This window comes from Rhipicephalus microplus, chromosome X, assembly GCF_043290135.1.
Source record: "Rhipicephalus microplus isolate Deutch F79 chromosome X, USDA_Rmic, whole genome shotgun sequence".
NCBI classification, from domain to species: domain Eukaryota; kingdom Metazoa; phylum Arthropoda; class Arachnida; order Ixodida; family Ixodidae; genus Rhipicephalus; species Rhipicephalus microplus.
In genome coordinates, this window is record NC_134710.1 from 302,336,837 (window position 1) to 302,360,414 (window position 23,578).

The 23,578-nt window shown below is 44.2% G+C and overlaps 2 protein-coding genes across 4 annotated transcripts in view; one reads left to right on the forward strand and one right to left on the reverse strand.

Annotated features, from left to right (window-relative positions):
• The window catches only part of GC (gamma-glutamyl carboxylase), a 77,835-nt gene extending 54,662 nt beyond the window's left edge, over nt 1-23,173 (forward strand). Inside the window, exons 9-13 of the mRNA XM_075879446.1 lie at nt 877-1,055; nt 14,494-14,624; nt 17,508-17,604; nt 20,332-20,413; nt 22,989-23,173. Coding sequence (XP_075735561.1) covers nt 877-1,055; nt 14,494-14,624; nt 17,508-17,604; nt 20,332-20,413; nt 22,989-23,100 — 601 coding nt within the window. The 3' untranslated portion in view covers nt 23,101-23,173. The remainder of the gene's footprint in view (nt 1-876; nt 1,056-14,493; nt 14,625-17,507; nt 17,605-20,331; nt 20,414-22,988) is intronic.
• Nucleotides 1-23,578, reverse strand: part of Cad74A (cadherin 74A) — a 373,926-nt gene that overhangs the window by 247,563 nt on the left and 102,785 nt on the right. The gene's annotated exons all lie outside the window — the stretch shown is intronic.

The window sequence follows — 23,578 nt, forward strand, 5'->3', positions numbered from 1 at the left end:
TGTAATGTAATTATGAAGAAATAAAAGTGGATCAAAAGATAACTTGCCCTGGGCAGGGACTGAACATGTGACTTTCGAATAACGCATCCGATGTTCTGCCAACTGAGCTACCACGACACGTCCGATGCTCTACCAACTGAGACGGCTCCATGGTAGCTCAGTTGGTATAGATCACCGGATGCGTTATTCGCAGGTCGCAGGTTCGTTACCTGCCAGCGGCAACTTATCTTTTTCGTACACTCTTCTTTATTCCCAATTACATTACAATTACTTCTAATCGCAACCCCTATTCCTTCCTTGACATATTTGTCTGTCAGTTCTCATTATTATTGTGTCTAACAAGTCAAGTCAAGCTTATTTCCAACAACATCAAGTCGGAGGTCCTTAGGCGAAAATATGTCAGAGACATCTTGAGAGAGCCCAAGGACCCTTCAAGAGCAGTAGGCATTTTACAAAAATATCGCAAAGAAAATGAGCCCTCGAGTTTACCCTTCTTTATTTCTTTTTCTAAAAAAAAGTATTCGACCATTTGAAAGTATACCGTGAACTGTGTTTAAAACCCTGAGAAAAGCACGTGCCTTATACGTGGCTTAGGCAAGCGTTTTTAGTCAGACAGTTCAGTACATAGAAAGCTCTTTGAAATAAGTGCATGCACACTGAGGGATTACGGCGTACCCACCAATTTAACAAACCATTACATCATTCTGACCATACGTTTCTGTGTATGTGTTGATATTTAAGTGGCCCGCTGTGGCCGCTCAAAGGTGATCCGGAGAGACCACGTAATGTAGTTATGTACATATATATCCATGCCGTGAAGCGTTCGGTGATTGCGCAATGTTGGCGGATTTAAATCCTTCGGTATCCGGGGTGCAGGATGTACGACCCAATGGTGAATATCCTGGAGCAGCCCTGGTCGCCGTTCGTCGAAGTGCCATGGGTGCTACCCGTGCTCAGAAACTTCAGTGAGTGGAGGGAAAGCTTCAAGAAGGTCCGGGGTCGAGTGCATGCTGCTTCAACGCTGGCCGATGTCGAATTCATCGCCGACTTTCCAGGTAATTGTGAACGTCGAGTGACAACTTTCACTGGATGCATGGCTGCTATGCTGGCTTCCCTGTCGACCTCGATTGAACAGTGGCTAGTATGCTCGGCTGCTTACCCGAAGGTCGAGGGGTTGTATTCCGGCCACGGCGGTCGCATTTTGATGGAGGCGAAATGGTAAAGGCCCGTGTACTGTGCTAGGTCAGCATAGTCAAAAAATACCAGATCACCGAAATTTCCGGAGCCATCCACTACGGCGTCGCTCATAACCATATCGTGGTTTTGGGACGTATAACTCAAGATTTTATCATTCTGCTGACTTTCCCTTGCTCGGTATGAAGGCGCACGCGTATGTCTTTGCAGCTTACAAACATACATTATCAGCCACTCATATCCTGTCAGATTGAAAAAAAAACTCATTTAGAAATGACTAGTATTCAGCAGCATGCAGACTATGTGTAGATCCCTGCCTCAATTCTTACGTTACCAATTTTTGTCGTCTGTCCAGGCCTATCAAAAATTTTCACATGTTATAGCGCATAATAAATACAGTTTCTCATGTGTATGCCGTCCTCGAAATCCCGAATGATTAGATAGTAAACGTGCCATCCATCCTCGTCGCGCGAGATGCATTGAGGAATTCCGGGAGGAGGGAGACGGGTTGCGTGGCTCCGGGAACTTTGTACTTTGACCACCCGGGTGGGATCGTCCGCGGTTGCGCGTGCCGTATCTTGACAGAAATCAGCAGATGACTCATACCTTCATAAGTGCTATATTCTCACCGCTAATTTCACGCAGAAGTAGTATGTAGGTCGCTTGGCTCGCTACAGTTGTCACATTTCCTTGAGTCAGCATTTTGTTGATTATGCGAGTTAGGACACTAAAGGAGTTCGCTGATGGCTTTGCTGCACACTTGTGGCGAAGCTCACTGAGGTAAGCTTTCTAATGGGGCATTTGAGAATTTAGCCTTCGTTAGGTGCACGTTTAGATGCACATCCCGACAGGCTGATTAGATCCCTGATTGGAAGAACCTAGCTACCTCCAGAGATATCAACAAATTATGACTGTAACCAATATCGGAAGTGAAGTTTGTTCAGACATATATCTGATGTCCGGCCTCTGTACCGTATTTTTATTCTCTAGGTTTTACGCGCATAACATATTTACATGTATTCTCAGATACACTATTTTGTAGTATAAATTTCTGTGTTTTGCATCATATAAAGTGCACTGTTTTTTATTTTATAATTTTAGCACATGCAATCTGTGTGCTTTTCGGACATACTTCAATGCGCACTTTTTCTCGCAATGTTTTATATTCATTTTGCGATGTTTATGTAATTTCGGTATCGCGTACGTTATACTCGACACATGTTACTTGTCCTTCTGTATAATAATCGGAAGTAATTACCTCCTATCTTTAGTGTCAAAATTTAGGGTAAAATTGAATGTAAATACATACGTAATACAAGAAAGTTTATTAAACTACGCTCAAGTGCCTAGCTTGGTTGGTCAGAGGTGTCCCCGGATTAATGTTGATACTGAGAGTTTCTAGAAAACGGCTGCATATAAAATTATACCTGAACGCGTTCCCATTCTGGCTTCGCCGCGGAATAAGCAGTCACGGGGATGTATTGAACTGGCACTCTATAGATAATGTTAAGATTGTAAAATAGCTTGTAGAATGTCTCCCTCAGCTTATATATAAACGGGTGATATTTTCAAAGGAAAAATGAAGGAAATTAAACGAAATAGTCCTGCGCGTTAAATAAATAATTGAGCTCCGGGAACACCAATCGAATTCTGTGGTAGTTTATCTGATCGCGCTGATTCTATTCAGCTGTGTTCGTCCGTCTTCTTCGGAATGCATCACGCAGCATCAGCGTTGAAGTCGTGCCAGCTATTCGGTACGGCCAACAAGAGAGTAGAAAAATAACTGGAGGTGAAAAGCTCGTTTGCATTATCTAGACTAGAGCACTACACGTGCCTGGGCCGGTCCGAAAGCCCGGGCCGGGTAAGTGATCATTGCATCGAGTCCGGACCTGAGTAAGGCTTGTATAAGGCCTGGGGGTCATATACAGGGTGTTTCAAGGAATGGGTCCAATATTATATTCAAAGATTACCAGAAGGAGTTATCTGCGTGCTACCTGCGACGTTCCCTTTGGCAGAAGGCTTCTTCAGATGTATAGAGACATTTATTACGGCAGTAATTAAAAAAATAAACAATAACCTTTTCATTGAGGACGTTGTCGAAGTTAACGGTAGATGCGATGTTTGGTGCGTTGGTTTCGGTATCGCCAGCTAAATTAGCCAAATTTTATCAATCCGCGGGGATCACCAGCGGCCGCCTTTCCAAAAGTTCGAAGTGTCTATAGACTATTGGTGTGGAAAAACTTTGATTGGCCCATTTGACTCGACCGGCTATCTCCACTTGTTAAAAATGTGATTAAAGTTAAAAATTTCTATAAGTATTGCTGTAATTAATGTTTCTGCACATGTCAAGTTGCCTTCTTCCAAAGTAAAATTAATGCCGCAAGTAGGACGTATAGATGCGTTCTTTCTGTAATATTTTAATAATATAAAACACATTTCGTGAAACACTCCGCATATCAATGTAACAGCGTGTCTACGCTGTTTGCTTTTTTTTTTTTTGGAGGGTTTAGCATCCCGAAGTGGCCCAGGTTACGTAAGATGGCGTAGTTGAGGGCTTCGGCTGATTCCGACCATGCATGCTCAAAACGGTAAGTAGAAGACGTGTATAGCATTTCGCTCTGTCGGTATGCTACACCTAATTTAAAGAAACTCGTAATATAGGCTTCCATTATATTGAGTGAAAGACGCTCTTGAATACCGTAAGGAAATGTTTGCCAGGTGTTGCTGCTGCAACAGCAAAGGTACACTGGTAACGTTATATAGTGTATATAAGATGGACGCGCTTATACCTAGGAAAAAGTTAAGAATATGTACATACGCTCACATGGCCGCCACACCTTTCTCCGCATGGGTGATACAGACTCGTTAGCGTCACTGCTGAGTCATAAATATATCAGGTGCTTTTGTTGGTGCACTTTCAGCGCTAGATGCGGAGTGAGTCTTATCACATGCGTGTGAATCGATGCAAATGGTGCCGGTTTTTTGTGCTATAGTAAGACAGTTGCAGATATTTGGCACTTGGAAATTAGCCAAAAATGTTGCATTTAACTCAAATACCCATCGTATAGAGTTTTTTTTTTGCTTATTTTTACGGCCACCTTTGAGTTTCTTGTATTTATACAGTAATCCATAAGCATCCTAATTTGTCCAAGTGCTAGTGTTCTCATGGCACTCAAGAAGATGGAAGCACTTCCGCGGACGAAGTAAGAGCTCTATATAAGGAAGGCCATGATTATGATGTTGATTTCCTGCTGTGCCTTTGAAAAAAAGGGGGGGAGGGATTGTGTATAGGCAAAGGGTGTACTGGCGAATTTCACCGCATAAATGTCCGATGACTCCTGCGGCACCTCGAGTTCAGAAATTTTTCATTCCTTCAGACATCTTCCCCCCTTTTCGCCGTGTTTGGATATTAACGCATAAGTAACACACATCAAAATTGGACAAATGAGCCCCTACTCTTGTGAAAAAAAATTTGCGTATACAAATTACAAGCGCTTAGCTTATCTTTCCTTGGTGTCTGCAAAGGACCAACCTGCTTGCGTCGCATAGTATCGCTAGCCGCATAGCTGCTTCATTAGGGATCTCATGTGCGTTGAAAATTTTTAGAATGCTTGTCACTTGACTCATCGAAGTATCTCTGGCGGACATGCTGCTTCTTGTTTGCCCTCCAGCTTTCGTTCCCCACCATAATCGCCGCTTTTTTACTTTCTGTCATACATCTCCTTCGCCTACATTGTCGCTGCCGCGAGCGGAAAACCAGGAACCACAGCCGCACTTCACTGCCCTGTTCGCGCTGAGGCCTTCAGCCATCGGCGACTAGGCAACCCATTCTCCTGCTTCCTATCCCTGCGGGGGATCGCGCTCCGGGCACCGATACACCGTGTTCGAAGGGGAGCGCTAGAAAAAAAAAATCCGCTGGCTGTTTCACTTTGTCGTTCTAATTGACAGTTGTTTTGGATACCCTGATTACGATATTGGCTTACTACTGTAGAAAATTGCACGTGACACGGACTAAAGAGACGAATAAAGGCACAGGAGGGCAGAGACTTGTTTGTTTTTGGACTGTTCCAATTAATGTACGCCATGGTGTGGACCACTGCGCTGAGCACCAATAAAGGCTCCAGAGAGATTTCCCCACAAACACATTACACAAAGATCGAAGGCCGCCACAAAAAGACAATTATCGAGACAGGCATCTTCAGGGAACAACGAGGATGGCGGCTCACTTGCTAATGGCTGCGGTTCGCTTTGACAGAACTGTGGAACTGCGACGGCGGTCATTCGGCGAATAAGGGTGACACAAAAATGTTAATTTAAAAAACCCAGCGCAAAAACGACAGGAAAAAAAGGAAGAGAGAGGACATAGCGGTGACTTACTAATCTTTATTTAGAAATGCGAACACATATATATCATGGCAGGCAAATAACACGTGTCTACTACAATATCACAAATGTCGCACGAACGTCACCATCACCGTATCGCCCCTCTGCCTCACCGCGCACGTGTTCATCTCAAAGATAAGAAATCAATCTCTTTTTGAGAGAGGGTTACGAACGCCCTACTAATGCATTGATCTTTAAGGCATGCGATTTCAGCCACTTACATTATCTCCCTAGTTATCTCCCTAGCATGCCGCAGCTCTGCCCAATAAATCATAAATTCAGCTACATATAATGCGCGGAAAATGTCGTGTATTCGATCCTGCTGTCCTGTAGAAAAATATAAGTGGGCCAAACAGGAAGGTGCGTAAACACAAGGTTGAAGGAGCACAAGTATAATGTGAAGAAAACTATATTAGCGGTTCTCTTGGCATCCATTGTAGGGATTGGGGCTGCACACCAATGTTTCGCGACACTAAGATCCTTGCCAGGCACAAAGAAAGGAAAACTATAGAAGAGATAATGGAAGCGGCTGAAATTGCACGCCTTAAAGATCAATGCGTTGGTAGGGCGTTCGTAACCCTATTTCAAAAAGCGATTGTTTTCTTATCTTTGAGATGAACACTTGCGCGGTGAGGCATAGTGGCGACACGGTGATGATGACGTTCGTGCGACATTTGTGATATTGTGGTAGACACAAGTCGACTCGACACCTTTACGTAATATGCCACAGTCTGCAACTAAATCGCGCGCGCGCGATTTCTGTGTGTGTGCGTTTGTGTGTGTGTGTGTGTATGCGTGTGTGTGTGTGTGTGTGTGCGTGTGTGTGTGTGCGTGTGTGTGTGCATGTGTGTGTGCGTGTGTGTGTGCGTGTGTGTGTGCGTGTGTATGTGTGTGTATGTGCGTGTGCGTGTGTGTGTGCGTGTGTGTGCGTGTGTGTATGTGCGTGTGTGTGCGTGTGTGTATGTGCGTGTGCGTGCGTGTGTGTGTGCGTGTGTGTGTGCATGTGTGTGTGCGTGTGTGTGCGTGTGTGTGTGTGCGTGCGTGCGTGTGTATGTGTGCGTGTGTATGTGCGTGTGTGTGTGAGTGTGCGTGCGTGTGTGTGTGCATGTGTGTGTGCGCGTGTGTGTGTGCGTGTGTGTGTGCGTGTGTGTGCGTGAGTGTGCGTGCGTGTGTGTGTGTGTGTGTGTGTGCGCGTGTGTGTGTGCGTGTGTGTGTGTGCGTGTGTGTTTGTGTGTTTGTGTGTGTGTGTGCGTGTGCGCGCGCGGTGAGCGTTTTACGCTGCATGGAGTGATGAATGACGTTAGCAGGAGACGTGCTACATTTACTCAGCAGCCTAGCTGGCGTGCAGTTTGTGTAGACTCAAACTGTACTGTTTCAGAAGTTCCGTTCAGCACTGTGGAGGCTACAGGGCCCCCCAGCCAATAGGAAAGGTGATTAGCCCCTCCATATGTAATCATATGCGCCGTGTCGTCTGCTCACTATCTTCACGGCGTCTTCTCGCTGAACTGTCCTAGCGCGCTCATTGCATGTAACACGGGTGGTTTATTAATTTTAAAGAAAATAAGTCAAGCTCTCAAACGAGCCATTATACTTCCTCTTTAGGAAGTTGGGCGTCTTAACAATATGATTTGTGGCTCTACGGAAGATCGGCGGACGCTCATGTCGGTGGATAATTTCACTTTTACGCTGTTCGTGGCTTTGGCATGACTGGTTCTCTGTCGTCGCGTCCCCACTTCCCGTCTCTAGCTGGAATGCTTCTTTCGTACGTTTTTTTTTTTTTCACCGAAGGAGCATCCGACGTGTCAGGAACTTAGTGCGAGGTTGCATGTCCTATATTTGGAGATGCAGCGTTCTCGGTCTAGTGACACATGCTAAGCCCTGATCTTTGCGCGTTAGGCTTATCAGATACGGCTGCCCAGGCAGCATATATATCTCGCTAATAACGACAAAATGTGCCTGATGCTTCGTCCTCAGAGTAAGATGAAACAAATCGATGGCTGATATCACCATTTATTTGTTGCTGTCAGCGCTGTGGGCGTTTAGCAGGAGCAAGTTCGGGTCGAAGCGGGTGGTCGCTTCTGCATAGATGCTGCCATCTTGATTTGTAACCACAGCTACTGCTGGTAACCAACCCAAATAATTAAATGCGTAGAAAATAAATGCGATGAAGAAACACATATCGCGTATTGATTTGGCATAACAGACACCAAACAAACGCCCATTTCAGACAACCATGCAAATTAAAGGAACTTGTACGTGGCACTATGTTTCACTTCGCAACCCTGTGGCTTTCTTACACCCCGTAGCTTTGGTAGTGCTGAAACCAAAGTGGTGAAACAGAGTATGTAAATGTCTGTCATTCTCTCCACTTCATGAGGGTAGCATATATTGTAGTCTTTCTTTGAAATGCAAAGTATCCTTAGCACTGCGTACATGGTACAGCCTGCTACGACTACAATTATATTCTATGTTACCGTGCAATTATTTCGCAAAAGAGTTACGGTAGTAATTAACCGCAAGTTTGCGGAGTATACCCGTGAAAGTCGTGGTACTGAAAGAAATGCCAAAACACTCACTAAAATATATATTGTGTGAGGCAGGTATACCTTAACAATAGCCGAAGAGGGGACAGTGTCTGGTTTATGTTCAAGGCATGACTGGCTGAAACGGACCGAGCCGGGCCGGTACCAAACCTTTCGGGTCCGGGCCGGGTACGGTCCGTATTTAAAAACATCGGGCTGGGCCCGGGTGGGCCGGAGCATGAAGTTTTTGAACTGGGCCGGAAAAATCAACCCATGCAGTACTCTAATTCAAACAACACATTCCTTGCAAGTGCGTAAGAAGCTAGTACATTCTGGACATTACGAAGTTTCTTTGATTCTGAACGCCGTGATTTCAAATCAAAATTCTTTTTTGTTTTAGTTTGGCCGCATGTGCCAGTCGCCCATCTGTTTTGGAATACAAGCTCCTCGCAGGCCGCTCCGCGTGCGGTGGCAGCGTCTCCGAATTCGGGATAGCGACGAAGGCAGCGCGGACAATGATAACATCACGATCTACAATGTTCACACAGATGAATTGTCTGACAATAGCTTCGAGGTAGTGTTGAGCCTCGGGGCGCAGAGAACACTGTTGATTGTACCTTGCGCCATTGTTTTCATGTCTGTAAACGCCGCAGTAAATATCAGACACCTCAAGCGCGCATATGGTGCCTATGCATTTTAAGGCGTTGGTCTCATGGGACCTAAAAGATGTCCTTCACAACGATGGCGAACCTTCTCCGACAACAGGACAGCTCTCTCACGTCTTATGGGACCATTTCGATTTGAACAAAATAAACAATTATTTGCTAACATAAGACATCTTCACCATCATGCAACTAGTCGGGTCTTCGTATTGATAATGTGGGTGCGCTTTGAATACGCGTACAGGGAAGAAAGAGGACACATATGGTGCAACGTTGAATTTACCTATAAGAAACAGGAAGGCGTCCCATATACACGCTGAAACTGTATATCCTTTTACAGCGAAAGCTGTATATGGCTTGGAGGAACAACAACAACAGCAACAACAAAAAACACCCGGCAGCCATGTCACGAGCGGTATCCTTTAACTATATTATCAGTTACGCCGTTCGCATCGTCGCACCTAAGTTCGTGCGCCATTGGCTGCGTTTTGAGTGACGCCATCTATCCCGTGGTTGCCAGGGCGCTGAGCACGTGCGCAATTTCTCCAGAAACCTTCCACGTAGGTTTCCACTGTCGGGCTTCGACAGAACGCCGGCAGTGGAAACGTGAGAGGTCACATTCGCCGGGCCGATGGCACAAAAACAAGGCACAAAAACAAGCCCGGGAGGCTGAGCCTCGGCAGCAACTGCGTACCGATGATCCGGCAGCCTTCCAGGCCGGGGTATATTGCGAACTGGAATGCAAGCAGTGACGCACCAACTCTTTCGCGAGAGGGGGGGGGGGGGGGGGTTAGGCTAACCTACCACACTCGCCAGCTGATATATATATAAATAAATAAATAAATAAATATATATATATATATATATATATATATATATATATATATATATATATATATATATATATATATATATATATGACGCTATGATGAATGGGAGACGTGGCCTGGCTCATACCCCATGTTTATTCCAAAAGCACTTCTTCCTCATCTGCTTCTAGCAACCGTCGCTACCTTCTTACGTCACATGATTCCCCCTCCCCCCGAAAGAATGTGCGAGCTACAATCTAGAGAGCATGAACAAATGGAGTCTTATAATAAAAAATAATGCCAGAAAATGCAGTAGTTCCATGCCACACGGTGGTTCCATGCACTTGCACAAAATGTTCACAGGAAAGGCAGTCCGGTGATATCTAGGAGACCTCAGGTGGGCGAGGTTGGCAGTTGCGTTCTGGAGAGCATAACCATGCCTTCAGCGTTAAAAATGATGATGGCACAACCTGGTTAGTATTGAGGAACGAACAAGGTGGGGAGTCCTTGTAGCGTTAGAAGGTCGGATGTCTCATGCGTTGGAATCTGAGTCGTGGCTGCGACAGACGCTTTGCTTCTAAAATGCGTGCTTGTGGACGAATTGCGACGGCGTGATGCCTGCGGGCTGGCGGTATGCAAGAAGTGCTTCCGCATCTTTCTTGGCGTTTTCCGTGGTGTTGCGCTCTGTGTAACTGCAGGTGCAGGGAGCGTCTCTGGCGACTTTCCTCTGTGCGAGAAAATTTGACGTCTAGGAATACTTTTTGGGTTAGAATTCCTATTTTCCGCTGTTCTTCAATTGGTGAGTATGCTTCCGTTGAATTTCGCGTTCGTCGATGCCTTCGTTGCAGTCTATTTTGTTGTCGCATGAGGTTGCGCGCTTGGCAGTGCTTGCTTTGCTGATGCTGCTCAGGAAATGGCTGTAGTGGCAAGCCTTCCGGAATGGTACATTCATTTACTTTGAGGTTTGAAGCGTCCTGTAGACAGCTGATGCATAGTGAACAGGTTTCTTGCTCATCGGGCATGGTTGGTGCTTGCTGCTCTTCAGAGGCTTCTGTGACGTGGTTGATTACGGACGCTTCTGAAAGACAACTGTGTACGAGGTTTGATGTATGATTTGCTTCTGACTTGTTTCGATTCTTGGATTGGTGACCGCTGCATGAGGGTACCGCATGTGACGTCGCATCACCAGGTTGAAAATGCAAATTTTGGCAAGTCTGCGGTGCCGTGGAAACGAACTCTTGCGACAAAAAACATTCAGAGTTGACAGATAGTTCATCATGGGCTTCTTCTTCACGGCTCACTATGAGTGGTTCATGCGCCTGGTAGCATGCGACGTTCGATGCGTCTGAGCCTTCTGTGTTTGGAGTTTCTGGTGGCTGCGCACTGGACGGCAACACCGCAACAGGGGTAGTTCGGTAAGGTTTGAGTTGTGAATGGCACTCTTTCTGTGCAACTAACGGTGCGAGCTGTTCTGGCGCATGAATCTGGGCGGTAATTCCAGGGCTTGGCGTAGCATCATCCGAGCTCCGCAGCTCTATCCCGACCATTGTGAGCGTGCTAGATGTGAGATGGACATAGTGAGTCACGAAAGAGCCAAGCGATGAAAAACCAGGAGGCGGGCCAAGTCTGCGAGATGGGGAGTAAGCTGCTCCAATGCGTGAAAACTGATTTTCACTTTTTGAGTCATCTTGGCGTTGTTTGGTATTTTCCCCATGTGTCAGCTGGTCTACCATGAGCAAGGCGTCCTTATAAGGCAAGTGGGGAGCGTTAGCAGCGCTTGAAGAACCGCGTGACGAAAGCCCAGGTGGTGGACCACGTATGCGAGACGAAGAGTGAAGGGCATCAGGTGGTTGAGCAACGTCTCGTGTCATATGCTGAAGCGATGACTTCGGAAATGCCGTCTTTCGCGCAGAAGGGAGGCGCGTTTGGAGGTTTGGTTTTTCCCAATATACGCATGGCCTTCTGTAAGTAAACTTATGTGGCACATCGTCTTGAGGCAGTTGTCAATGCGCGCTGGGCTTTCGAATGGTTGAGGACTGCTTAGGAAATTGACGATAGTGTGCGGTTGTCTCTAGATGGTTGGCAATGAGTAGGTCTTGATCATAGTCGTTAAAACAGGTAATCATCTCCTTTTTGATTTTTTGCCATGACTCGTCGTTCTCGAATATGTGAAACTAGGGTGCCGTCGTCTACATAAGCCTGATACTTGAAAAAGAAAAAAAATGCCTCTGAACAACCTGGTGGTAATAGATTTTGTGGTGGTTCCGTGGTTGACATGCAGTGTGTGGTCGTAATTGAACATGCGAATATCATCATGGTTTTTCTAGAAGTCATCGTCTTGTAACCGGTCTGAAACTGTGCCCGTGAAAGTCAGATAGTATACCTTATTTACTCGAATGGGACGCGAGGTTTTTTTTCCTCAATTTTTTTTTTCCAAAGTAGACTCTTGCGTACTGAGTACCGAAATCCTTTTTTTTTCTTCGTAGAAGTAATGAAATCTCATCCCTCACGTCACAATCGTGATCGTGTTACGATCGAATAAATACGGTGTGTGTAATATACAGCGCAATGCTTACATAACCGAAGTTTTCATGTGCTTTCTTGAACGTTTTCAAGGGAGGTTTCAAGTTAAAATCTTGTGATATTTTACAGAGCGCCAACACATGTGCATTGGCGTGAATCGACGCTCGAGGGAGTCAATTATGCATTTTAATTTTTTTTCTGTTATTAAAAACTTTTTGGTGGTTAGGGTATTTATGAATACAACAATAACGCTAGTCTCAAAGCTTCTTTTTCCTCGTCCTATCATCACGCACGGCGGCATGGTTCACGTTAGTATTTGCATGTACGCCCGAATGTTTCCGGCCACGCTCGACAGGGTGGCTCTCCATGTCCGCGGAAACTCCAGCGCGGTTTCCCCTATTCGCTGCAAACAACAACAACAACAACAACAAGAAATAGGGAGAGGGTAGGAAAAGGCGAGCACTGCACGCGCATTACTGAGGCCGGTGCTTCACATAGCGTCTTCAGCACTCTGAAATAGTACTCTGAAGTATGCCATGGTGATCACTGAAAATTTCAGTGTATTTGACTCTTTAGTTTACTCATGATCACTCGCGTGGCACCCATGAGGTACCATAGCATGGTAACGAATTCCTGCTCTTCCTAGGAGAATTCATCGGAAACAAGCACTACGTTTGCTTCTGCTATGATCTTCTGCTGAAGTTTTTTTTTTTTTCTTGTAGTCGCTCTTTGCATGCGTGCAGCTTTGGTAATGCGGGCCATGCTTCGATTTCTTAATGTCCGGTACGTTACTGTCGTGAGAGGTCGATTAACTTATGCGAAATTTGGTCAGCATGAACAAATTTTTGACAACTGTAATGGTACACTCCACTGTGCTAACTGTGACAGTGGTCATTCAGCATGCTGTTGATTCTGCTATACGAGAAAAAAAAAAGAGAAATATCTGACGGTGTCAAGGTTTGTGATTCGAGTATTAATAATGGTTTGCTGTTGTATTCATCGCATTTTAAGACTGTCAAAAGGAGTGTCAGTTCACTTGGCATGAAATCTCCGCTGATGAAGCCGGGCACACGCAATATGTAAGTTATTTCAGTAATATCTGATTAGGGCCTGCTCGCTACCTTCTGTCGATCATTACTGTTGCCGAGACACTACCGCAAAATTTGAAAGTGGAAGAGAAATAAAAACAGTTGAAATGTGAACCCCAAAGCCGCAAGTTGTGTTTTAGACAGCCATAGAATCTTTAGGCACCTGAGAAAATTTGGAAACTAAGCTGACGCTCTTGTCAGTGAAAAAAGCGCTATACTTCGGCAACGAGCTCAAGGTTTTTTTTTTTTTGACATCTTCTACGGGTTTCCACAGTCAATATCCTTGTCCCGCAGCAAATTGATTGATTGATGATTGATATATGGGGTTTAACGTCCCAAAACCACCATATGATTATGAAAGACGCCGTAGTGGAGGACTCCGCAAATTTAGACTACCTGGGGTTCTTTAACGTGCACCCAAATCTGAGCACACGGACCTACAACATTTCCGCCTCCATCGGTAATGCAGCCGCCGCCGCCGGGATTCGATCCCATGACCTGCGGGTCAGCATCCGAGTACCTTAGCCACTAGACCACCGCGGCGGGGCTCCCGCAGCAAATCGTACATCCCAAAAAACTGACAGAGAAGAAATACATGACAGACAGACATGGAAATCAGGGATTAGAGGAACATGCCAAAAATACCAAGAAAAGAGAAGCCAAGTATGCGCACTTTGTTTTTGTATTGCATCTTGTAGGTATAAGACAAAGCTTTACCGCGTGCTAATGCTTCACAGACGTGCAGGAAAAAACACCACATAAGGCTCCAGGGCACTTCTTTATTGTCGGTGAACTTTTAGTGTCTTTGTTTCATATTTGTTTTCGAGAGATCCTATCTGACCAGACAAAGTATATAGGCATCATGTTTTGTTTTTTTCGATGAGAGTTGCTTTAGTGTTGTAGATTGCGCATGCGTCACACGCTATGTAAATGTAGGTATTTATGAGATGAATAAGCAACTGGTAGTGGGTGCCTGTAGGTATTTCCAATTACTTGACTAGTTGTGTTGGTATGCCCGCGTATGCGAGTGAGCCGAATCACCTTGTATACACTGAGATGAGCTACAAACCATCTCGACAGTGCATTTTTAAAAGATCATCCCATTATCGCACCGTTTGCTATCATGAAGGGTGCACGGGGGGCCCCCCGGAAAACTGCTGGCCGGTCACAAAACGCTGAGAAGTTGTGTGAGTACCTGACCCACGAATTTCGCTGTCACGCAGCAGGAATGCCCGCCGTAACCCACTGTGGCCGGTGTTCATGAGAAACGACGAAAATCGTGACAAATGGCACACTTCACTGGTCTTTGCAGGTTTTACTCTCATCAACTACATAGGCACGAATTTCGACAACGCATCGCTGGAAGTTCTCAATGGAACCGTGGCCGTCTCGTTTCCCTCGATGAGTTCGACGCGTATACTGCACACCGGAGAAAGCACAAACGTGAGGCGTCCCTTTCTGTCACGCTACTTTAGTTAAGTTGTATAACTGCCCGTGGCATGAGTGCTGTGCTTGTCGTGACGCTAGTTCAGCGTGATTCATAGCTGCGGTGCACCGCAGAATGGGGTTAAAGGTACCAGTATCCACATAGTATATGTTAACACCCTTTTCCGTTTCGTAACCACACTTGTATTCCCCCCCCCAACCCCATGTGTATTGCCCTTTTCCGGCCCTGAGGGTACTCGCGTAAATAAAAGAAAATCGATTAATAATATTATAGCGATACCAATCATATCGACATTCGCGGTTGGATTTTGCCGCCGTCGTTGGTGACCGCCGTCATTCACCCCATATGTACACGTATCTATGTGAAAACTCAACTCCGGCATGCGGAATCGCACATCGGACCTACTGTTTGTGAGTGCGTGGTGTTAGCCACTGAGCCACGAAAAAGCACATCCTTCAACTTTGAAACGGCAAGCTATTTATATCTACCACACGCCGCTGCCGATGGCGATCTCAGAGGAACTATCGTGTTTTCAGCATTACCAGTCAGATGGCGCAATGAACGCGCGCGTCCCCAGATCGTCACGACGCGGCGACGCGCACTGATTCGTTCATCTCCCACGCTTACTTTTTCCATGCGGAGGGGAGGGGGTAGACGCTCACGCGTGCGCGCGCTTATCTCGCGGTGGGTAGAATCGTACGCCTTGCGCTTTCACTAGAACGATTATGCTGTAGTTACCGGGCGCACAACGGTCACTGCACTCGCTGCACAGTTTCCGTTTGCGAAAAGAGCGCGCTTTTCAGACACAGCAAAGTAACAACTAAGACACTTATTCACGTTTATTTGTACCAGAGATTACGTTTCGCGCGTCATTTGTGCGTGAGCAATGCAGGGCACGTTTCAATCTGCTTGCCATTCTTCGCGTGACATTCGAATTCGTTGCTATCACATTCATTGCTTCGCTTTTCCAGCAAAGCTGTGACTTTTTATTATTATTATTATTATTATTATTATTATTATTATTATTATTATTATTATTATTATTATTATTATTATTATTATTATTATTATTATTGTTGTTGTTGTTGTTGTTGTTGTTGTTATTCTTGTTGTTGTTGTTAAATAGCTAACAGTTCAGTGATGTACCGGCGCTGAAATCTCCACGCAAAGCTTAACTTAATCCTCTTTGATTTATTAACACTTTATGTTACAGTGCAATTTATGGAAATAATCTGTAAAGCATGCCCTGCAAATTTGAACCTATTTACTGTTTAGGTTTAGTCACCGTAAATGATCTAATGAAGAATAAATATTGGATAAGGAGTGCGGCACCGAGAAGCTTCATGAGTGCACGAATTGCGACGTATTTACGTGTAACAGCGCAAGGCGCCTCAATTTCGTCACTTAAAAGGATAAAAAAAAAAGACTGGCCATGCAAGAGTGAACCGCCTTCAGCCGTTTACCCAAACGAACTTGTGTGATTTCCTAATTACTGTTTGCTTTTTCGGAAAGCATTAACAGGCAAAAATTTCTTTCTTTTTTTCTCTCCAACCCGTTCTATCACGAATGAAGAGCCTTAAAAAAGCTTCGAACCGTTACAACTATCACTCCGTAGCTGAGCCTGAATCAAACCGAAATGCATGAACACAAAGCTAGCTGTCCCGTCCACGGCGGTGGTGTAGCGGTATAACAGTGCTTGGCTGCTGACCCGAAGGTCGTGGGTACGATTCCAGCCGCGGCTGTCGCATTTCGATGGAGGCGAAATGGTGGAGGTCTTTGTACTGTGTGAGGCCTGTGCATGTGAAAGAACCGCACAGGTGGCCGAGATTTCCAGAGCCTTCCACAGCGGCGTCCCTCATAATCATATCGTGGTTTCGGGACGTTAAACAACTGATATTAATAATACGAAGCTGATCCCCCGAAAATTTCAGTATGACATCACGAACACTAAAAGGCGATTCTGTAAAAGTATGAAGGAAAGGTATATTTCATTTTGGACAAAATGTTTACTTGTCTCTTTTCAGCTTCTGTTCAAACAAGGCCTGATTGATTGATTGATATGTGGGGTTTAACAATTTATTGACATGTGGGGTTTAAAACCACCATATGATTACACGTTCAAACAAGGCCTCTATCGTAGAAATGAATATTTCGTGTTTTTTCTTTGTCTTTATTATTTGTTTATACTTCATAGCGAATACATTCGGTACCTCGGTAGGCACGGTTTAGTAAAAGTCTCAGCTCAGAGATTCAAGTTACGTTGTCACCCTGAAGTCAGCTTTGATTGCGCGTATAGCCCTAATTTCTGTCTTCATTTCGTTTTTCGGTCACTGGAAAAAACTATGAATATGCTGCAAACAGCGCGCGTCTAAGTTTCATGCCCATTTCCTAGGTTTCCAAATGATCTAATAAGTGTCTAAATGGGCACAGGTAATCACCAAAGAATATAATGTTTTAACACGGTGGTTTAGCAAGGAATGACTGTCGAGATGCCGCCTTATACAGGAGGGTAGCAGTTTCCGTTTTCCGACTTGGAAGGTTCGGCGGGATGGGGAGTGTTATACATTATTTTGTTGATAAGGAAATGAATTGCCTCAAAGCCCCTCGGCAGCCTTCACGAGCGTTAACACACATGCTATGGTAGAGAATCGCATTTGAACGGCTTGGTGATGTTCACCGTCCCGAATCGTGTGTTCACCACACAATTAATATTTTTGTGCCTGGCAGTCTGTGCAGCCAGGCGGACGTAGATAGACGCAGAGCTATGCCGTAAAAGAAAATTTTTAAATAAATATCTCTTATATGGTGTCTCAGACTCAATGACACGTATAAAAATATACCAAGGCCCATGCCTTCCTTACGCGCATATTTTATTTCAGATTTTTACCGGAGTTTACCACACAGTGACTCCACTGAAGCACGCCCCCGCTGGATACATGTACGTTTATGCGGAAAAATTTCAAGAGAACGACACTGGTAAGCTTTGAGCAATAAACCCTGCAGCTTGCGTCTGCAAGCGCTGCGAAATATAGCTGATCCTCAAAGAGGCAATAGACAATTTTTCTTTTTTGTAGTTGTTGTTTCTGCTGCTCCTTTGCTTTTTTTGTTCGTTACAACAATCACGACGCTCCTGATCGTTTCGTTCGGTTCAATCAGCGCTTCCAATTCTTTAGGACAAACACACCGTCAATGGTTTCCAGTGCTTACCTTGGCATGAACGAAATGCACGAAAATGGCGCAAATACTTGGAGCTGATTTCAATTAGCAAATATATTTATACAGCTATGCAAGTATTCATACATAAAATTATTTAATAAAACAGAGTCAGCACCGCTATATGTAGACCTTCGCGAGAAGCATTATACATTGCTTCAAATCTTTCTTTTAACTTTTAAATTTGTTTTTAACAACAAATAAAAGATGAGCAGGGAAATTTTATTAGCAATTTGAATGACATAGTGAAGGTAGCAGAAGACTTCTATTTCGAGCTGTACAGTTAGCAGATAAGACATCCTAGCATAAGTGATTCACTGTTGAGCAGGACACTGAAGTTCCGTGTGTGAGTATCGATAAGGTTATAAAGCGTGTACAAGAGAAGTCAGGGAGGAAAGTAGCTGGACAAGAAGGCGCAGTCGTTGAATTGATCAAATGTGAAGAGGATTTCATACTAAAGAACCTTGCGACCACTGGATGATGCCAGGAGGGGGGAGAAAGGAGTTACACTCCCCTTCCTTCGAAATTCCTCAGTTTTGCTTGCGTATACACATGCATACAAACGAACGCATGAACATACATTAGGTGTGGTTGAACCCCCCCATCTTCCCAAAAAATAAAATTCCTCGCAACGTTCGTGCTTGAGACACTCGCTACACAATGTCGTAACGCACCACTCAAGTGGAAATGCATATATATTGTACCAATACACAAAAAGTGGGACGTGAAAGATGTTAAAGTTTATAGATCCATCAGTTCTCTTTCAATATTGTACCAAATATTCACGACGATAATTTCGCACCAGATAAGATAGACACTCAACTTCAAGCAACCCAGAGAGCAGGCTGGATTCAGGAAATGGTTCTCTACCATGAATCACAGCCATATGAGCAATCAGGTGACTAAGGAAATCTCAGGCACAACAAACCACTTTAATAAGCATTTCACACAGTACGCAGAGGCATTGGACTCATTGGAGATCCAATAGTTTATAGAGGCATTGCGTAGTCAAGGAGTACTCGAAACATACGTGAATACCTTACTCGACATCTGCTATAAGACTCCCTAGCTAAAGGATAAAACTTCTTCAAAATAAGACTCCACAACCGCGAAATAAAACCTCTTGCGTGTTGTCGAACAAGTTTTCAAACAACTATATTGGGGAAAAATAGGCATAAAGATAACGAAAAATACCTCCGTAGACGGCATCGTACTTTTTGCCATGGCAGCAAATTACAAGAAAAGGGTTGACGACCTACACGTAGGAAATTTCAAAGCACTGAAGATAAATTTGGAGAATACAAGAATGGTGCTTGGTAAGTCGGGAAGAGAAGGACAATTCGCGATTGGAAACCGGACCCCAGAGTCTATACATGGGTGCGAATATTATGCTCGCTTATTGACAACGGTAATTTCGTGCAAAATATATTCACCGAATAAGCTCCTAGTATTCGCAATAAAGTGTGGAGGCACAATGTAGAAGCCGTGACGGAAACGTCGGTGTATGTAAAACCGCCTTGATCTCGTGGTTGGCTCCATCTTACTCACCGACGAATAAGGATTGGCTGGAGCACATATGGCAAGCATTCACAAATCACGACCGGCAACTTACCCTTGCCCTGAAAAAGAAAGTGCACGATCACTGCAGGGGCGTAAGCAGAATTTTTTTGGATGGGGGGGGGGGGGAATTATTTGATATGAAATAGGGGTTGGGCAGGCAGATGTGGTTGTGGTCGAGTGTCATGTCGGGCTCTGTATGGTACGGGAAAAAACTCGAGAGGTAGAGGGGTCACCCCCTGAGTACGCCAGTGGATCCCTGCATTCTGCCGGTATACAGCGGAAATTTGGAGGATAACAAATAAACTGGGCAAGAAGTTAAAGACGTCGAAGCGATGGAGGCTATGAAAAATGAGAGGAGTTATAATTGAAGATGGGGATACAGCCTAGTAAATCAGAGATGTACAGGCTTATTCAAAATCCTAGTTGATATTAAAAGGTAAATATTTACCTGGATGTGTTACATAATCCTAAGAAGAAATAGACGGGAAGTTAGGGCAACGGAACGAATAGCAAGAGCTGGGAAATGTAACCGGGCACTAGAGAGAGTTAAGTGGAGTGGTGAATTTAAGGAATCATGTAGGCAAATTAGAATAAGCTCACTTAGGACTTGGTAAGTTGAAAATTAATTAGAGGTCATCCTGCATTGTTCATGAAATTGGCCGATAATAATGATGAGTTATACGGGGGCCTATCTAACTCTCATGCAAGAATTGAAAGAAATCGAGGAATAGTTGGGTTGATCAGCGTTTTCAGTGTCTTCATGGACCATTAGGATAAGACAACAGCAATAACCAAGCACGAAAGAAAAACGCTGCCTCCACGACGCAGGCTTTACGTTGATAAGTACCATTAAAACGTGTGATTTTTAAAACCTTCGCTTTCACGAAGTATTGCCATTCAACATTTTTGAGTCAATCACACGAATTTCAGATTCCTCACAACCAACCACAACAAAACGAGAAATCATTAGCAGTCGCCACTTCAAGAGATACATGGAGAACTGGAAAATAAGGTAAATATGCTTTCAAAATATTATTCATCATTAAGAAGGGATAGCGCTGCTTGCTTTGGCCATTGTTTCGCTGTTTGCCCTTCATCAACCTCATAGTTGTGTGAATATTATATACGCCTACGAAAATTGTTCGGAAACAAATATCCACCTTCATTTTTCGTCCTTTAGTTGATGCCTACTGCATAAAGCAAAGGCCGATGGGGTCAAGTAGAGGAAACAAAAAGAACACGATAGCATCATTCACACGTGATCACACCATGCTCTTATAGTTTGACGCATGTACAGACGAAGGGAAGTTACTGTAGTAAGAGCGCACATCCGTCGCAACTAACGAAAAATTATGTGGCAGTATTTTATTGCTTTTTATTGCTTCAGTCCTATTGAATTGTGATACGAAAGAGCTGATGAACCGATCAAATTTGTATTTGTATATTCTATCTCGCGATAAACCTAATAGCCTGTATTGGTGCATTACGACAACCAATACACCTGATACAAGAATAAAAATGGTGGATTTTACTAGCATATATGGCTATAAAGCCATATGCCTGTACACAAATAACCTGTGTATCAATTACAAGCATAGTTGTAGTTAGTAACAGTGACTGTGTATAAAAGCAAATTACAGTCACGTAACAAGCAATCCGGAGCACCTCACTACAGCGAGTCTCATATCACATTAACGTTTTGGCCTTTAAAGCATTGGAAATGAAACAGCAACGGATATTAACCACAGCATTTCAAAGTTGGTTTACAACGCCGCCTTGAACAGCTTTACTTCTCTCAAGAAATTACTAATATAATAGTTTTCTTTTAATCAGGAACTACGCTTTGCTAGAATAGCTATAAAAATTCAAATATTATGAGCACTATTAATGCGCTTCGTACAGCTATAGTTGGAAACGCAATAAACTTTACTGAAGTGCACCGCTGAACTGGATCTTGTCATGAACCACCAAGCTTTGAGTGTCGGAACTACTTGAAGGGCTGACAAACATGTGTGTTCAGACCTTCTGCCACCAGCTGCTCAACTACATGCGCTTACCTGTATGAATGTGTTCTTGAATAGACCAACACAGGTCAATAAAAATACTTGTATGTGGCATCTAAGAGAACTTGTAAAGCATTTTGTTTGTTAGATGCAAGTGTACATCATTCGATGTATATGCAAGGTAAATAACTTTGACATGTAGGACATTTTATTACGCTGATACAAGTATTGGCGTATGTATTTATGCGAACTGTAGCAGTCCCTATTGGAAAAACGCATCCTGTTATGACGCTATTGTATTTTTATAGAACCAATACAATTTTTTTTCAAGGGCATGCTGTGGTATCTGTGGATATGGTTACTAGCCAAGCAAATCAGTGACTCTTTGTCGTCGATGCCCTGCGTGCCTACTCAAACCGTCCCCACCCCAACCCCCGATCATCGATGTAACTGTTTGAGTCACGCACGAGCCTATTTCACGGTCTCTTGACAGCTTACGCCAGGCAAGTTTTTTCAGGGGTTTTCAAGGTATACAGGTTTATTGTGACCGCTATGCAAACAAAGAAAATTAAGTTTGAGGGTTTGATGAACGTATAAACCATGCATAACCACGATTGAACGCGCGCCGTAGTAAGGAACTCATGATTAATCCTATCCCCCTGGTTGGTCGATGGGTTGCTTAATGGGCGCCTATAGCCTTCAGTAAATGATTATTTTTGCACTTTGCCGCCTTCCTCGACAATTGATTGATATGTGGGGCTTAACGTCCCAAAACCACCATATGATTAAGAGCGACGTCGTAGTGGAGGGCTCCGGAAGTTCTGACCACTTGGGGGTTCTTTAACGTGCACCCAAATCTGAGCACACAGCATTTTCACCTCCATCGAAAATGCAGCCGCCGCAGCCGGGGTTCAATCCCGCGACCTGTGGGTCAGCAGCCGAGTACCTTAGACACTAGACCACAGCGGCGTGAGGCCGCCATGGACAAGAATCCAATGCGTGTCCCCTAGCACCGCAATTGAACGCCTTAGCTATTAGACAACCATGGCGCGTTTTAAGTGAACGTTCTTAGGATTTATGTGGTAAGGTGCATGAATCGATTTATTTGAACGTCCAGGGGCAGATTGGGACTATAGGGCAGAGAGGCATTGTACTGGATGTTTTCGATAAATTTCAGTTGGCGAGATGGCGTTCATTTAAGTGCATACACACCTGGCACTCAATATGTGCCTAAACGTGGTGGCCAAGACTGTATTCTGCGAAATCCCGCTTCGCAGTGAAAACCCACTAACAATGACATAGACGAAGATTGATTCGCCACATCGATACTAGTTGCATGCAAGGGCAACTGTCACGATAAAATAGCCAATCTTTTACTCATAGCATTTCCAATGGACGTAATACATATACTTATCGACTTTCTTGTAGGCCTTTATTTCACAAAGTTGGTGGTGGATATTAGAATTTTCGAGCAATAACCCTCTCGCAGCCATTCTAAATAAGTTAAAAAAGGAGGCAAATGTACAATGTGACGTGCTGGAGTTCAATCTAACAAACTCATTCCGCGAATATTTGTCCTTGCAGCTTACAAAGAATAGCAAACATCACGACGAAAGCATTCAAGGAGAAGGTGTTCCGTAAGGCTTTACACTTTCTGGAGCGTCTTATGCCCAGCTGCATGTTGTGTGAAGCTTGAAGCATGACGACAGGTTGTGCACCACAGCAACAGCACAATGCTACTGAATAAACTCCTCGTAATAAGACGAAAATATCTTCACCTGCGTGCTTACGTATTACATTACTTATGTTATTGGTGTATAATGAAAGTATATCGCGTCAACTATACCGGGCGTTTTTTTAGACATTTTTTGTTTAAATAAAGAGGCTACGACCATAAAACACTTGCATTAAAATACGAGCTCTACGATGAGGTGCAAATACTTTGCCGCTGCAAAACTACCTTATACTTACAACAAAAACTAGTTACCTCGCTTTTTTTATTTCAAGCTTTAGCACAATTATTTACATGACAATATTGCAAGGCATTACAATTCATAACATCCCCATGTTCTAGAAATAAAAAAGCGCACGTTCTATAGTGTGACATAATAATAAACTGAGAATTTCGGTTTGGGTCCCCTATCCAAGAAATATCGAAACTGTGCGCACAGGGA